The 15,101-nt window shown below is 28.6% G+C and overlaps 1 protein-coding gene across 1 annotated transcript; it reads left to right on the forward strand.

Moving 5' to 3' along the window:
- Nucleotides 1-224: 224 nt before the first annotated feature.
- LOC107443327 (U6 snRNA-associated Sm-like protein LSm4) lies at nt 225-8,976 on the forward strand. Its single transcript, XM_016057153.3, has 5 exons — nt 225-380; nt 505-546; nt 3,673-3,771; nt 7,084-7,261; nt 8,762-8,976. Exons 1-5 carry the CDS (start codon nt 378-380, stop codon nt 8,851-8,853), a joined length of 414 nt encoding a protein of 137 aa, XP_015912639.1. The 5' UTR covers nt 225-377; the 3' UTR covers nt 8,854-8,976.
- The last annotated feature ends 6,125 nt before the right edge of the window (nt 8,977-15,101 follow it).

A 15,101-nucleotide genomic window follows, 5' to 3' on the forward strand; every position in this document is an offset into this window, starting at 1 on the left:
GTTGAATGTCTATGTTAACGATATTCATTTAGAATGTTTGTTAATGCCATTCGTCATTTAGTTTATCATTTGAATAACGAAAAGCTTTTGATACACGGGATTTATTATTGCTAGAATATATTTCTTTCGAGAAAATGAAATTTGTGCAGCTCTTAAGCAAATCAGACAGAATCAAAAATTGGTTTTTTGAAACCTTTACTCTTTAAGCTGTAACTGTGACTGTTATACATATTTTTCCGGTATCAAATTTTAGTAAATGAAAACAAATATTGTATTATTTCTGGTAATACTGTTATAAATAAAATAGTTTTTGTTACTCTTGCATTAATTTTATACAATATAAATTGTAATTTTGGTGTGTTGCAAATAAAACTAAAATGGTAAGTTTTCCATTTTGATAAGCAATTCTATGATAAACATTTAAGCTCTTCTCAAACGAAGTTTTTCGTTAAACATCTTATATTTTTAGTAAATATTATTCATTTTACCATCGTTATTTTTCAGCTTCCATTGTCTCTTCTAAGAACAGCACAAAACCACCCCATGGTAAGTTGTTTTAAAAATTTGTGGTTTTATAGTAATATAGGCTGAATATGTTCAAAGTGAACAATGATAACTATTAATTATATCTTTCTGGTTTGAAAACTTTTCTGTTTGTAAATGTACAGAGTTGGTAAGGGTATTGAGTTGCTTAACAATTTTGGATATGGTTCTTTTTAATTGTTTTCATGAGTAAAACACTTTTTTACAACACATTCTAAATTTCGAAAGCTAGATTATTTGGCAATATCCTAATCACCAGATTTATACTTTGAGATAATTATTTTTATCCTGATGAGGATATTGATCTGTCATGCAAACTATAATCACCAAGGCATTAAATTGATTTTAAATGGAAAACATTAAAAAAACAAGCATGTAGATGTTTACTCAGGGGGGATATTTCCGTATCTTGATCTGTTGCGCCAACTGCAATCGCCAAGGGGCCAAATAGATTTTAAACTTGCAATTTAAAAAAAAAAAGCTTGTATATGTTTGCTTGGGGGTGGTTACGAGTTATACCTTTCGAGTTGGTCCCTTTCTGTGATGTTTTTTTTAAGTTTCTAACGGGCCGTTGCCCGGAAAATGCCAAGACTTGGCGATTATTCTGCCACAGATCAGGATATGAAAATCTCCCCGATAACTTGTCACTCTCCTCTTTATAGTGCGTTTTTCGTATAAACAAATAGGTTGCAAGTATTTTGTTCAAGTTTGCTAGAGATTTTCTCGGCAATTTCAAGATTTATATTATAAAGGAATAAGAGAAGAGTTATTGTGTTAGTTATAAATAGAGTAGAACCTGGATCAATTTCTCAAGGGACCATGCAAAGGCGGCGATTATTTGAATTAGTGAATTTGTACAGATAGCATCTTTGTAGTTTTAAGCCAACTTTTGGCCATTATCTTAATTTGATCATCATACATCTTAATTTGGATGTTATATGTTGATATTATCCCAGAAAAATGAATGAAATTCATTTTAGGGAAAAATAAATTTATTAACCCCTTAACTGCCGAGTAAAATTTATGCGATTCATTCCCCAGTGCCACCGTTTTTCGCTCAAGTGCACTTTCTTACGCTGTGTTTTGGTGGGGAAAAATGATGCACCCGTTGCAATTTAAAAACAGTTTACTTTTACAAGACAAGAAAAAGGAAAGAAAGAAAATACGGAATTTAAATTAAATAATAAAAATACAATATAAAAGATGTTAAAACTTAGCTGTTGCATGATAAATCCTGATACATGGAACATAAACCAACATCACATTGGCACTGATAGCGGGATTCATGACAAATTTTTTTTCTTGGACAAACAGAATATTTTCGCGATGCATTTTTCTTTGAAGACGCGATGCATTTTTCTTTGAAGATGGAAAGAATAAAAAGCACCATATAGACACGGGAAACAAAAGCAAAAAAAGAATAAACCCGAATAGAGACATGCAAGCAATTAATACGATATCACTTTTCCATAACATCCTTTTCAATGTACAATTTTTTCCCCCTAACTATTTTCCAATTTANCAAAGCAAACACTTTCAAGGTCATTTTACTGCATTCTGAAGTAGAGGGGTGTGGTTCTATTTATAGCAGCGCAATGCAAAGCATCCTACTTCGGGAAAGCGTATATATACGCCTGCGGCAGTTAACGAATCGTCTGGCCGAGACGTATATATACGCCCGTGGAAGTTAAGGGGTTGAGTAAATGTTAAGTAGAATGGCGAAATTAAAAAATATAAAAGTAAAGAAAAGATATTCCTTAAAGGGATGAAAAGAAATAATTTTCTTCATATCGAGAATTTCAGCTAAGATTATTCAACGGTTAGGTCTGGGAGGCCCCAAAGGGCCCCCCAATCTTCACTCCAAGAGTTCTGAATTTAAAGTGTAAGAATTGGTTCCAATGGATGGTTAGGAGCACAGGAAGAGATCCAAAGTTGGCGAATTATAGAAAGATAACGTAGCCGAAAATTAAAGCAATCAATATTAAATTTGAAAATAACTTGGCGATCTCGAATTGCCGAAAAGAGAGTTAAAATTAGTATAACAATGGACTGGAAACATATTTGTGGTAAGAAATAAAGAATAAAGTGTTATAAATAGATTTTTGTTCTAAATTTAGTCGCAACATTGAATTAGCGAGTCTTACATAAGTATTGAAATGAAAAAATAAAAATTAAATAATTAGTTTATTTCAATTAAAATTCAATTACGAAGGATTAAAAAAAATAAGTTTCAGAAATTAAAGAAATTTTATAATCTGGGAAATATATGATGCCTAATATGGCATCACAAACCATTCATTAAGAAATAAATCCAAGAAAACGACCAATGCATGTCAACATAATATCAAATAATGAATAGAAAATGTATGGAAATTAATAAATTTACAATAATTTACAATGATGCAAAAGAAAGATTAATGTATTTATTTGTTTAAAATATTTGGACATTTTTGTTCTCTTGTCAGTGCAACCAACAGAGTTTCTCATTGTTTTAAAGGCTTTGAGGCCTTTCAGAAATGTGTGCTCTAATTGATTCTGTTACGTTACGTACAGTGGGTGATCGGTNTCTTGAAAGTGTTCGTTATCCGAATATGTGTTTGTTAACCGAACACAAAAATCTTTCGTGAAAGTGTTCGTTAACCGATCAGTTCGTTAACCGATCACCCACTGTATTGTTGATTAAAAAAATGGTTGCACAAACTGAAAATTGCAAAGTGATACTGATGAAAACGGAAAAACAGAATTACAATCAGTGCTTTCATTTGCAGAATGCCTTAATGTCTTTGAAACGATGGGGAACTTTTTGTATTCTACAAACTTACAGAGAACAAACTTTCCAAACATTTTAAATAAATAATTCTAAATAAAAAACATTCTAAATATTCTTGTAGTAAGTACAAATGTTTTTTATTCTGAATGTTTATTTATCAATCTTCAAGTTAATCACTTTATTATGTTTCTTTCATTTTAAAGTGATTATTTAACATCTTATATTGGCCTGCGTTCATCATTTTCCTGTATCGTTTGTTATGAATGGTCGTATGGAAAATTATCGATTTGTCTTCTACTGTATTTGTTTTGTTGTTAATTGTTGATAATATTTATAAATTCTGTTTTCTAATTTTTCAGCTTGTAGAGTTAAAAAATGGTGAAACATATAACGGTCATCTTGTCAACTGTGACAATTGGATGAATATCAATTTGAGAGAAGTTATTTGCACTTCGCGGGTAAGTTGTATTTGTCTCTCTTCCAAAGTATTCTTTTTATTTTTTTTGTTTATTTACAAAATTGTTACCGCATTTTAGCATAACAAAATTAAGTCCATAATACATATTAGATTACATGTAAGACGTAAGGTTTTCAACAATTTTTTATAAAGTATTACCCTCTGGTGCCTTTGTAAGTGAATTGAATTTTTCAAATTGTATGCGACAGCTTGAAGGCTAAAAGTTAAGTTTCAGTAAATTGGACGAAATTTTCAGTCACTGTGTCCTGTTATTAATTTTTGGTTCTCATTATAAATTTTCTTTAATAGTTTCATTGTAGTATTAAAGTCACTTATTCTTTGTCAATTTAGGATCATTCCATGGTGACTAGTGTAACATTCAGAGCTGATTTTATAAAACTCTTTTTATTTTAAACTTGAAAAATAAAATATTATATATATTTCTATTTGTGAATTAGCAAAATACATGCTTTATATGTATCATATCTACCAAGAATTTAAAAAAGTAGACGGCTCTGCTTTCTATTCGCTATACTCGCCAACCCTCGTAATTGCTCATTCATCGTTGTTTATTTCCTCATAAACATAAATATTTCCAACAAAAAATATATATTTTTGTTTCAAAGTATATAATTATAGCAGCATTATTTAAGAACATTTTGTTAATATGTTAATTATAAAATAATAGATTTGAGAAATAAAAAAATTAACCCAAAGAATACAGTTTTTAAGACTTGGAGAAGAAATAAATGGGACGTAATTATACTCATTGAAGAGACGTATAACAATTTAAATCTGGAATGGTTGTTATTGCTATTAAATTTTTATAATTTTTATTTTTGAAAATTTCTCTATGAATGTTGAAATTAGTTTCTAACAACAAGTAACCTCTATCTTTTGCTTCCTTTAATTGACATCTACTCAAGTGTGGCTTATTTTTACAAAAAAAAGGGCAACAAGAGCGCTTTTATAGGAATCAAAAGGCGAGCCTTTCTAAAAACGCTTAGGGAGAACACTGAAATATATTTGCAACCAAATTATAACAGCAGAAGTGCTTTGTGTTTTTTGAAAGGTCTACACATAAGGAATAAAACTGGATTTTATTCATCAACTCATAATATTATAACATTTAAAGGAATATATATATTAATATTATGGATATTATCACATTTTGGAGGGGGACATCAACTCTATTTCCTTTTTTTATCGCAGTTTGGAAGTCGTCACAACATTAATAAAAACGAATTTGAAAAATTCTGAAATCCATAGCAGTAATTTTCAAAAAAAAAAAGTAATTCATTAAAATAAAGAAAAAACACCAATAGCAAAATTATATGGATTTCTGTCGAACTCTTCAAAGAAAGGTTACTCAAATGCATGTTTCGAAATTTGCGCATTTGAATAAATAATATCGTAATAACTATGTGAAGATCAATACAAAAAACTAAAACAATAACAATCGGAAAAAAACCCTGCTCGAATCTTCTTGCCAAAAAGTAAATACACAACTGTGCAATTTGAGTTTTAAGTTTATCATAGTGTATGAAATATTTTAAGATTTTTTAAAAACCATGTGAAAATCAATAACAGGAACTGCTGAAAAAACAATCTAAGAAACATATGGATTTACAATATTATTGTTACAAAAATTGATTGCTTAGATGAAGATTTGAATTTCATGTGCAGTAATAATATATGGAAAATACTCAAATTTTTAAAAGTATATGGAAATCAGTAGCAATAATTGTTGAAAAAATGGTGTAATCGCTCTTTAAAAATGAATAATCAAATGCGCTTTTCGGTTTTCGAGTGTTGTAATAATATTGTGTAAAAAAAAATTTCAAGAATTTTTTTTTTTTTTCAAAATCTGCAAATTTGCAACAGTAACTGTTGAAAAAAATACTAGAAACATGGCATGGATTTACAATGATATTGGCACAAAATGAACGTCTCAAAAAGTGATTCCTTAAATGTGTGATTCGAATTTCAGGTGTTGTTATATTATCATGTTTTTAATCGAATATCAGTAGTAATAACAGATTAGCGAAAAACATTGAGATTTTAGAAAACCATATAAAAATTTATGACAATAATTGCAGAAATAATTTTCAAATCACCCACATAGATTTACATTTGAATTAGATCTAGTTGTGTGTTTTAAAGTGATTACTTCAAATGCGGGATTTGTAATTTTCAGGTCATAATCTAATGTTAAAAATATTTAATCGATATTATTATTTTAGCCAAATACAAAAAGAAGGTATATTCATGTAATTATATTTCTTTGACATGTCTGAATTTGTAACAAAATTTCACTCAGTCATATTTTATTGAAAAGTAAAATATGAAGTTCCTTAAAGAAGTGAAAATTTTTTTTTTTCTAGAGCCAACAATCGATTAAATTTTCGCGATTTCCGAAAAAAAAAAAAAGAAGTTATACTATCAATTTCAAGTTTCAGCAGTACACAGTTCCAGCCACTACGGAATTTTTTAATTTTGAAAGTTATGCCGAGGTCGCGTCTTGCTCCTGCAAGTCTGCATAAAATAAGTAAATAAATGAAAAAATAAATAAATTCGAGTCATCAAGAGCTCATGCAGAAAAAAAAATAAGAGTTTATTTTAAGAAAACTGTAAATGTCTTGTTAATGATATTTTGCAAAAAAATTAAATTGGTGAAATTTTGTTCAAATTCCGATTGAGTTCACGGTGGTTTTTCAAGCGTTTCTTTCCGGTATGCGAGAAAAACAATCTTTTGAAAACAATTTTGCAAAAAAAAAAGCATTTTTTAAATAATTCTGCAAAAAAGTTTTTTGCTGACCCACTTTTGTTCTTGAAAAGAAAACCATACTTCACTAGTTTCTGGTTCTAATTCTGTAAAAATTCAATAATTTAAATCAGAGTGTTTTATTTTTTATTTTTCTTACTGAAAAAAAAATTTTTTTTTTGTAATCTGTTAACAGAGATTAATAAATTCAGTGGAAAAGGTTTAAATAATTAAGGTATTACTGTATGTAAATAAATTCTCTTTATCTCTTGATATAGCTTGTATTATCAGGTTAACTTTTTTCTAACTATTAACTGTTTAAAATATACTTCATCTTAGGCATCCTGTGTTAACTTAATCCATTTTGACTAAACAACACACACATATAGATACACACACATATATATACATGATTTTTATTTATTTATAATTTTTTTTTTGATGTTGCTGAAAATATGCTAACGCATAGTTTTATTCTGTTAGTTTCTGTATTTAATTTTGAAAGTTAATTAGTTTATATCTTATATGTATTTTTTTCTTGTATTTTAGGATGGGGATAAGTTTTGGAGAATGCCTGAGTGTTATGTTCGAGGTAGCACAATTAAATACATGCGTATTCCAGATGAAGTTATTGATATGGTCAAAGAAGAAACTTTGTCTAAAGGTCGGGGTAGAGGTGATTTAAAAAGAGGTGGAATGGGTCAAAGAGGAAGAGGAGGTGGCAGAGGTAGTTAAAACTATTATTTTTGCCCTTCATTGAAATAATTTTTTAAGCTTTTCTTGTTTTAAACTTAAAAAACTACTTTTTATAACAATGCAGCACTTGCTTAATTTGGTTGTCATTGTTTATTTGTGGTCAGTTTTGGTTTTTGGTGCATGTAGATGTTATATATGTCCAGTCTGCACTGTTTTAAAAGCTCATTTATAATTTATTTGTTATTCTAGTCCTACATTTTTCAAAATGAAATGATTCCAGGAAAGCTTTTCCCAGATTGACAGAGTAGCCCAGCTATGAACTAAATTATTTTTTATAACATTTAGTTAGGGTGCAGAACTTTTACCATTATCAATCAAATACTTAATCCTGGTGAATAGGTTTCATATTTTATTATTAGAACATAGCATTTTAGTGTTGGAATTTTGAATTTAACTTTATATGCTTATATTTTCATGCTTTAATCCAGTGCCAAAAGTAAAAGACATGTTTCAAAATCAAGTGATTGTATTTTGCATTTCATTATTTTACATTTACTATATTTTACATTTCATTATTTTACATTTACTATATTTTACATTTCATTATTAACAGAAAAGATTTTTTCCTGTGTACAGAGCACGAAATAAATAAATAATAATGGAAATGAACAGAAAAGCTGAATAACTTTAACTCGAATAATTGGGTTTTTACATGCTGACACATCTCAATTTTAATCTCTTTGGATTTGACTTAAATTATGCTAATCAACATGAGCTGATGATATTTTAAGTAAAGGAATTTCCTTTTATTATACTGGATATAAATTTTTGAACCTCAAAATATTGCGGGTAGCTGAAATCTGAAAAATATGGTTAAAATAATTTAATCAGGAGAGCAGTCAAAAATTTATCCTCTTGATTTTAAATTTACTTTTTGCGAGTTTGGCTTTATCTATAAAACCATTAATTATTGAATTTATCTACAAAATGAATAATTCTAGGAAAAGTTATTAAGTTGTCTATTTTTTATTTTGCACGTTGTACAGGTTTTTTTTCTGTAATTTTGAAATATTTTTGTTGTTTAAACAATTTTTTTTGTGAAGTTGATTTTTGTTTAAGTGGGTTAAAACTATTTGATTTTATATTTTAAGAAAGATTATAATTTACAGATGATGATCTATTTTGTTTATTCTTTATTTCGTATGATTTTTTATATATTTTTATCTGTGTAAAAATTATGAATTTAAAACTTTTCTAAATAGAATTTTTTAAATTTTTTCAAACGTTTTTTTAAGTTAAAATTTAATGATCTTAATTTCAAAATGTTGAATTTTGAAAATTTTTAAACATTTTTGAACTCTTCATATTATTTTATTTTTGTTCTTTAATTGTTGTTAGTAAATAAATCCATTTTTTTGTTCAAAAAACTGTTATATGCATACTATTTATTACTGCAACCTTCCCCTGATGATTAAGTTTATTGTGTTTGCTAATACTTTTTCCTTTTTGTTTTTCCATTTTTTTTCTGCAGGTACTTTTGGTGCGAGGGGTGGAGGCCGAGGTGGTGGTCAAAATCGTGGACCTGGTCATAACAGACCTGGCTCGAGGCCAAAACCTTCATAAAATTTTAGATCTTAATTATTTCAGCATATTGTTTTCATTCGAATGTATAAGCGGAATACATTTCATTAAAATCTCATTGAAAATGTTGTAAATATTAATAAAAAATCATATTTATTTTTGTTATTTTTGCCTCATTTTTCAAAGTAGCTTACATTTATCGTGTTTTGCTATCTGTCAACTAATACTTTTGACTTTTTTATTTATCAACTATTACAATTTAGTTTAATTAATAAAGAAGAGCACCGTATGGCTTGTTTCAACCAATATGGTTTGTAATATAAGTTCCCAACTTAGCCACTCGATGAATTTTAGGGAAGCACTAGCGAAATTATGGGTGTTAGAATGTGTGAAATTTATGCACCTTAAAATTTGTATTGAATATTTACATATAATATATTAAAGTAATTATGTTAATAATTTTTTGAAGCTCTTTTTAACGATGATGAGAGAATACCCGACTAATCGCTTAGCAATTTTAAAATTGAACGGAGCTATAATCTTTGTATGAATTTAAAGTTTTTGTATTATCTTCAAATTTCTTAAATTTTCCTCTAATAGGCTGATTTATTATTGAACTAAAAAAAAAAAAAGAATGCATTTATAAAAGATATTAGAAATCTACTATTCAAAAATTTAAAGTCTTTTGTTTACTTTTCTCATGATTCATAAAGATGTTTTTAATATATTTTTTAGCTTAGTTTGTTTGTATAACTTATGTGTTTTTTCTTCTAATACAGTTTAAAGGCATATTATTAAAATAAAATTATTTTCAACTTGCATAGTATAATTTGCTCATTTGATTTTAAAATATGTTTGACTCAGTTTAAATTTTAAATTTTTTTTTTAAAAATGTTGAAATTTAATTTAATCGTTGATAAAATAGTTCTGCGAAACTCTCACGGACAGGTGATTAAAGAATTTATTTTAAGATTAAGACGATATATAAGTTGTTGGGAAATTTTAAGATACTTTAAAATGTTGACTACGTATTCGTATTAATAATTATAAAATATATAGTGAAGAAATTTATAAATATATTATTTCATATCTATGTATGCGTATGTATATTATTGAAATCGTATATATTATTGAGAAAAACTAAAAAAATAAAATGTAATCACATTAAGCACAATCCGGTGTATAATTATGTTCTATCAGAAGCATGCTTTTATAAAACGCTACATAACGTTGAAAAAAGGGTTTTTATTCAATAAAATTTTTTATTCAAATTTCTTCACTAAATTGCAAAAATTTTTTTAGACTACTGAAAAAGAAACATCGTATTTTATAGTTTAATAAAAATAAAATAAATGCAAAATTATGAAACTTTTATTATAAAAGTAAACATGAATTTGAATGCTTTTGAAAGTATGCGTGAAAGAGGACAAGGAGAGCACATGTACGCAAATGTGGACAGGTAAGTTTTAGCATGCAAAATAATATAAAATGCGATTCACTAAAAAATGACGAGAATAGTGATAGCCGCAAGGCGATCACAGGTTACCCATCGGCAAAATGGTTGTTGTCTAAATTTTTTTTTTTGGAAAAGCAGCTTTATTTTGTTTTCATCTTGGACATCTTTAACTGTTAATCCTGAACTGCTCGATACACAATTTTGCAGATATATTTAAATGAAGTTGGCACATTCCGTGTAAATTCTTTAGATGTTTGAATAGACATTGAACAGCCAATTGAGATCAATATTAAAATTTTCGGATTGGTACAATGGTGTTTGACGGAGATTGTAAACTCCATCATGCACCCGTTTCGGATTCACAAGTTCATACATGAAATATGATTTGAAAGCTTGGCTTTTTATCAATTTTGCATGAATAGTGAATGAATTATTTATATTGCGTGGAAGACAGTCTACGGTCTTGTGCAAGTTATTGGGTACGTTGACAATGGATCCTTTTATCCGTAACTGGTGATCAACGCCCAGTTATCGTATTTGCATGAAAGGGGTTCGGAGAGTCACCATTCGCTCTTCGGTAGGGTTCGATTCTCTCATCTACTTTGGTACTTTTGTGAGGGACTGGCTTCATGCTTGCGTTTGCGAACGGAATCCTTTCGTTTTTCCCGTCTACACTCTTTGGCTTTTTCAGCCTTGGTCAGTTTAGGCCTTGGCGTCGTTTTATTTTCTTACTTCAACTCTAACTTTTGGGACAGTGTCAATCAATTTGGACCCTCTTTATTTGTGATATTCACATGAATTAGTATTGAAAACGATCCAGTTTGAACTATAGGTTAGAATTTCTGAATCTTAATTAAAACAATAAAGACAAGAAAAAATCGTTCAAATGATGAAATTCTCTTTTATTCACAACTCAAAAAGTATTTATGGGATCTCTCTGGCCCCATATCTCAGAAATAAGCTCACCAATTTCATGTGTAACAAAATTAAAAGTGGAAAAAAGAACTTTAAGAAAATTATCAAACTGCAGCTGTCGCCATAGCAACGCATGCTCACTGTTACTCTTGATAATTGAAGTTGGAAAGTGAGGACGCCATGAAATCCAAACCAAAAACCCATTCTACCAATGGGTAAAAAAGGCGATGGTTTGCAAATTGAACTTACTACATTCATTAAGGCCCAACATCATTTTTTTTAAAGTTTTTGTTTACACTTACCCTGTGACATGAGATCAGTGTAGACAAGTCATTAAATTAATAGAAAAGCAGTTGGAATCAAAATAGACCGATTTACTCTAAAAATATCGCAGTGTGTAGATAATCTTAATTTTTATTCAATTGTAGGTGAAGCAATCCTAGATAAAACAAATAAATGCCAACACAAATAGTGCTTGCGTCTTGGCAATAGCAGTTACAAAATTGAAAAAGAACTTAATGCTTNTTTTTTTTTTTTTTTTTTTTTTTTTTTTTTTTTTTTTTTTTTTTGCATTTTATTCTCCCATTTTGCTTTAAATAACTACCATTTATTCTTTATTATAGGAAAATATCTCGGGTATTTTATGTTATAAGTTCGCGCTTGAGTCGATATAAAAAATAATCAAGAAAAAATTAGACATGTTGCTATTTACAAAACCCTAACATTAATTTTGAAATTTTTAACACTTAATTTAAGAAAGATAAAAAAAAATATTTTTGTACCGTGAGGAATAATTTCATTTCTCATTTATTTCCTCATATTGTGCAGGTTTACAGATACTCTTTTATTTCATTCTGATTTGTTTAAAGGAAATTTATATTTCACTAATTGTGTCTTTTTGTGGTTACATATTAAGTAAGGATCTTTTGTTTAAATAAAAACCATTATTTATTTAATCTTAGTTCCCACAAAAAATTGAATTTTTAACCAATCTTTTTTTTATTTGTATACAAATGATATAATCATTTAAACAATTTCATATTTACGTACAATTTATATACGTAAAATTTTTTTTCTTCTTTCTATTCTATAGTTTGTACGTTCTGTGGCTGTTGGAAGCCCGCTCCAAATACCTCCAATCAACTTATCTTCAACTTGCGAAGTGCAGATCACCAAAGTCAAACATCACTGGCTGCGGTCAGTGTGCGGGTGGGTGACCACTTGGATTGTTAATCGCTTAACGGTTTGATAATAATTCTCTTATAAATATTTTAGATATTTTTTTCATGAAAATTAAACTGCAATAAAAAGTTAAAATTTTAAAGAATAATAACTCATAATTCACGATTTTTATAAACTTAGGGAACATTCTTACTGAAGGTGGTTCTGTCGTTTTACTTTATATGCATCAATCAAGATTTCGATTTCTAAAAGTATAATATGAATAATAACATTAAATATATATAATGTATATATTTAATATGAATTTTTATTTTGATGAAAGAGTGATGAGAAAAATATTTTAATTGCAGAGCTGGGAAATATTTTGTATTAAAATGGAAAGTTTTTTTTTCCTACAAAATACTAAATTGTACACAAAATCGTTTATTTATGATAACTAAAAAGAAGGAAATATCTCCACTGTTCTTAAAGATGAAAACCGGTTTAAGTATTTCTTTTGTTTTCGAACTTAATCAGAAAAGTTTGAGCTTACTCCAAAAACTCCGAGTCGGGGAATTAACCCTGAATTAAGTACTCAATTTACTCACAATACTGTACTGTCATTTGACTATTTTGGCAGGCAAACATAATTTTAGCATTATTAAAAAAGCCTTAAGTTAAGCGAGTTGTGTTAAATTCTGCTACTATATATTCTAAACATGAATAACAATAATAATGATAAAAACATGAAAATATTCTTGCCATCTATTTGCTACAATCAAATATTTGTATTTCAGTTTTTTTTAACCTTTACGTTCGTTTGAAAATTTTTATTAATTTATACTAATTAATTCGCACTTGTGTGCATACGTGTAAAAATGAATTATAAAAAGTTAAACAGCTCCTAGCTTCGAGAGATAAACATTTATCTATGCTTGAGAATCACAGAAATAATAGAATTTTTTTTGTATTTCTTATAAATTATTTACTTTATATTTTTTGTTTAAATTTTATTTATGTCTCAATTACATTTCTACTTTTAATTTTAGATTATTTTCATTTGGTTGCTAACTTTGTTTTTTATATAGGGTTTGAATATTTTTTTTGAAATAGTTTTTCGAGTTTACAGTACGTTAAAAAAATGATTTGAAGAAAATCGAAAAATACCTAAACGAACCGGTTTCTGAATGATATGCTGCTTTTTAAGCAGTTGAGCTTTTTTTTTTAAATAAAATTTCTTTGATTTAAGCTCCTTCTTATTATTTTGTCTGTTTTCATTTTTATTCTTTCGAATGTAAGCGTCTATTACATTAAAACAGCACAAAAATATTTGCAACAATTATATATATACATATTTAAATACTTCAGTATTTTTGTGTGTCTAATTCAGTATTATATCGCATATTTTTTTGAGATAATATATGTCAAAAAAATATGTTAGCAACAACGTGCAAATTTATCATTTTTTTTTAAAATTCAAATTGAGTCACATAATATCTGTTACTTTCTCATTCTCAAATTCAGATTGAAGTTAGAAAGAAAGAATTCATGATTTAAACAAATTGTTTGTTGAATAAATAACACGCAATAATTTATTTCATTTTCTTTAAAATGTAGAAAGAACAATTGGAAATAAAAAAAAGAAGAAATAGATATAAACTCATCTTATTTATTTTACAAATGTTTTTAAGGTAAAGGTTAAATATTTTTAGTTCTTTGTGAGACTGCAGTAAAACAGTTTTTGTTGACTATTGAGCTCTTTAACAAGTGTGTAAAATGTTTTTCTTTCTTTTTACCCGAATGTAAATAATTGTCTTTAGGTTCTTTTATTGTTAATAGTGTTTGGATTAAGTCCAACTAGACTAGAAGGAGGAAGAGAAAATAAAAAAAATAGGCAACTCAAAAAAGAGAAAACTATCAATTAGTAAAAAGAATCCGAAATACTTTGTCAAAGGTTTATACCATCTTGGTTAGTTAATTTTTTTTGTGTGTAGAATTGTAAGTTTTTTTTGCTTATCTTTTTTTAATACGTGGCATGAAGTGGGACTTATGATTTTGAATTGGTTTAAGTGCATTTCTGTGTTGTCTGGTCTGGACTTGATCATTTCGAAATCCGTTCTCCTTGCAAAACAAAAAACAAAAACAAAAAATGAGCCGTCAGTTTTTTCTTTACTTGAAAGAAGAAACTTAAATGTTTTAAGATATTTAGTTATTTTTTATTGAATAATTAATATCCTCATGGAATTAAATAAAAATGGCTTTAATGAAGTAGAAATACACTCTATAACAGAAAAATTGACGCACCAAGAACGCACTAAGACGCGCAAAATCGACGCTCGATCAGGCTGAAATGATGCCGACTGGGGACGTATAGTCTCTAGCGACGAATCCCGCTTCCAACTGTGTCCTGACGATCATCGAAGACGTGTTTGGAGAAGCACAGGGCAGAGGGGGGAGGGAGGATCCTGCCTGCACGCCACACCGGCCCTCAGTAAGACATTATGGTCTGGGGTGCCATTTCCTTTGACAGCCCAACTCCTTTGGTCGTCATTAGAGGTACACTCACTGCACAGCGGTACGTCGACGACATCCTCAGACCTGTTTTGCTACCATTCCTTTTGCAGCGCCCTGGGCTGGTTTTTCAGCAGGACAATGCCAGACCACATACGGCACGTGTTGCAATGAACTGTCTGCAAGCTTGTCAAACTCTTCCTTGGCCTGCCAGATCACCAGATCTCTCTCCCATCGAGCATGTCTG

Source organism: Parasteatoda tepidariorum, chromosome 2 (assembly GCF_043381705.1).
Source record: "Parasteatoda tepidariorum isolate YZ-2023 chromosome 2, CAS_Ptep_4.0, whole genome shotgun sequence".
NCBI classification, from domain to species: domain Eukaryota; kingdom Metazoa; phylum Arthropoda; class Arachnida; order Araneae; family Theridiidae; genus Parasteatoda; species Parasteatoda tepidariorum.

What these genes read in the sequence shown, in the direction of transcription:
- LOC107443327 (XM_016057153.3), top strand. An exon ending in CAGCACAAAACCACCCCATG is followed by an intron (nt 547 to 3,672) that starts GTAAGTTGTTTT and finishes CTAATTTTTCAG; the next exon opens with CTTGTAGAGTTAAAAAATGG. An exon ending in AAGTTATTTGCACTTCGCGG is followed by an intron (nt 3,772 to 7,083) that starts GTAAGTTGTATT and finishes CTTGTATTTTAG; the next exon opens with GATGGGGATAAGTTTTGGAG.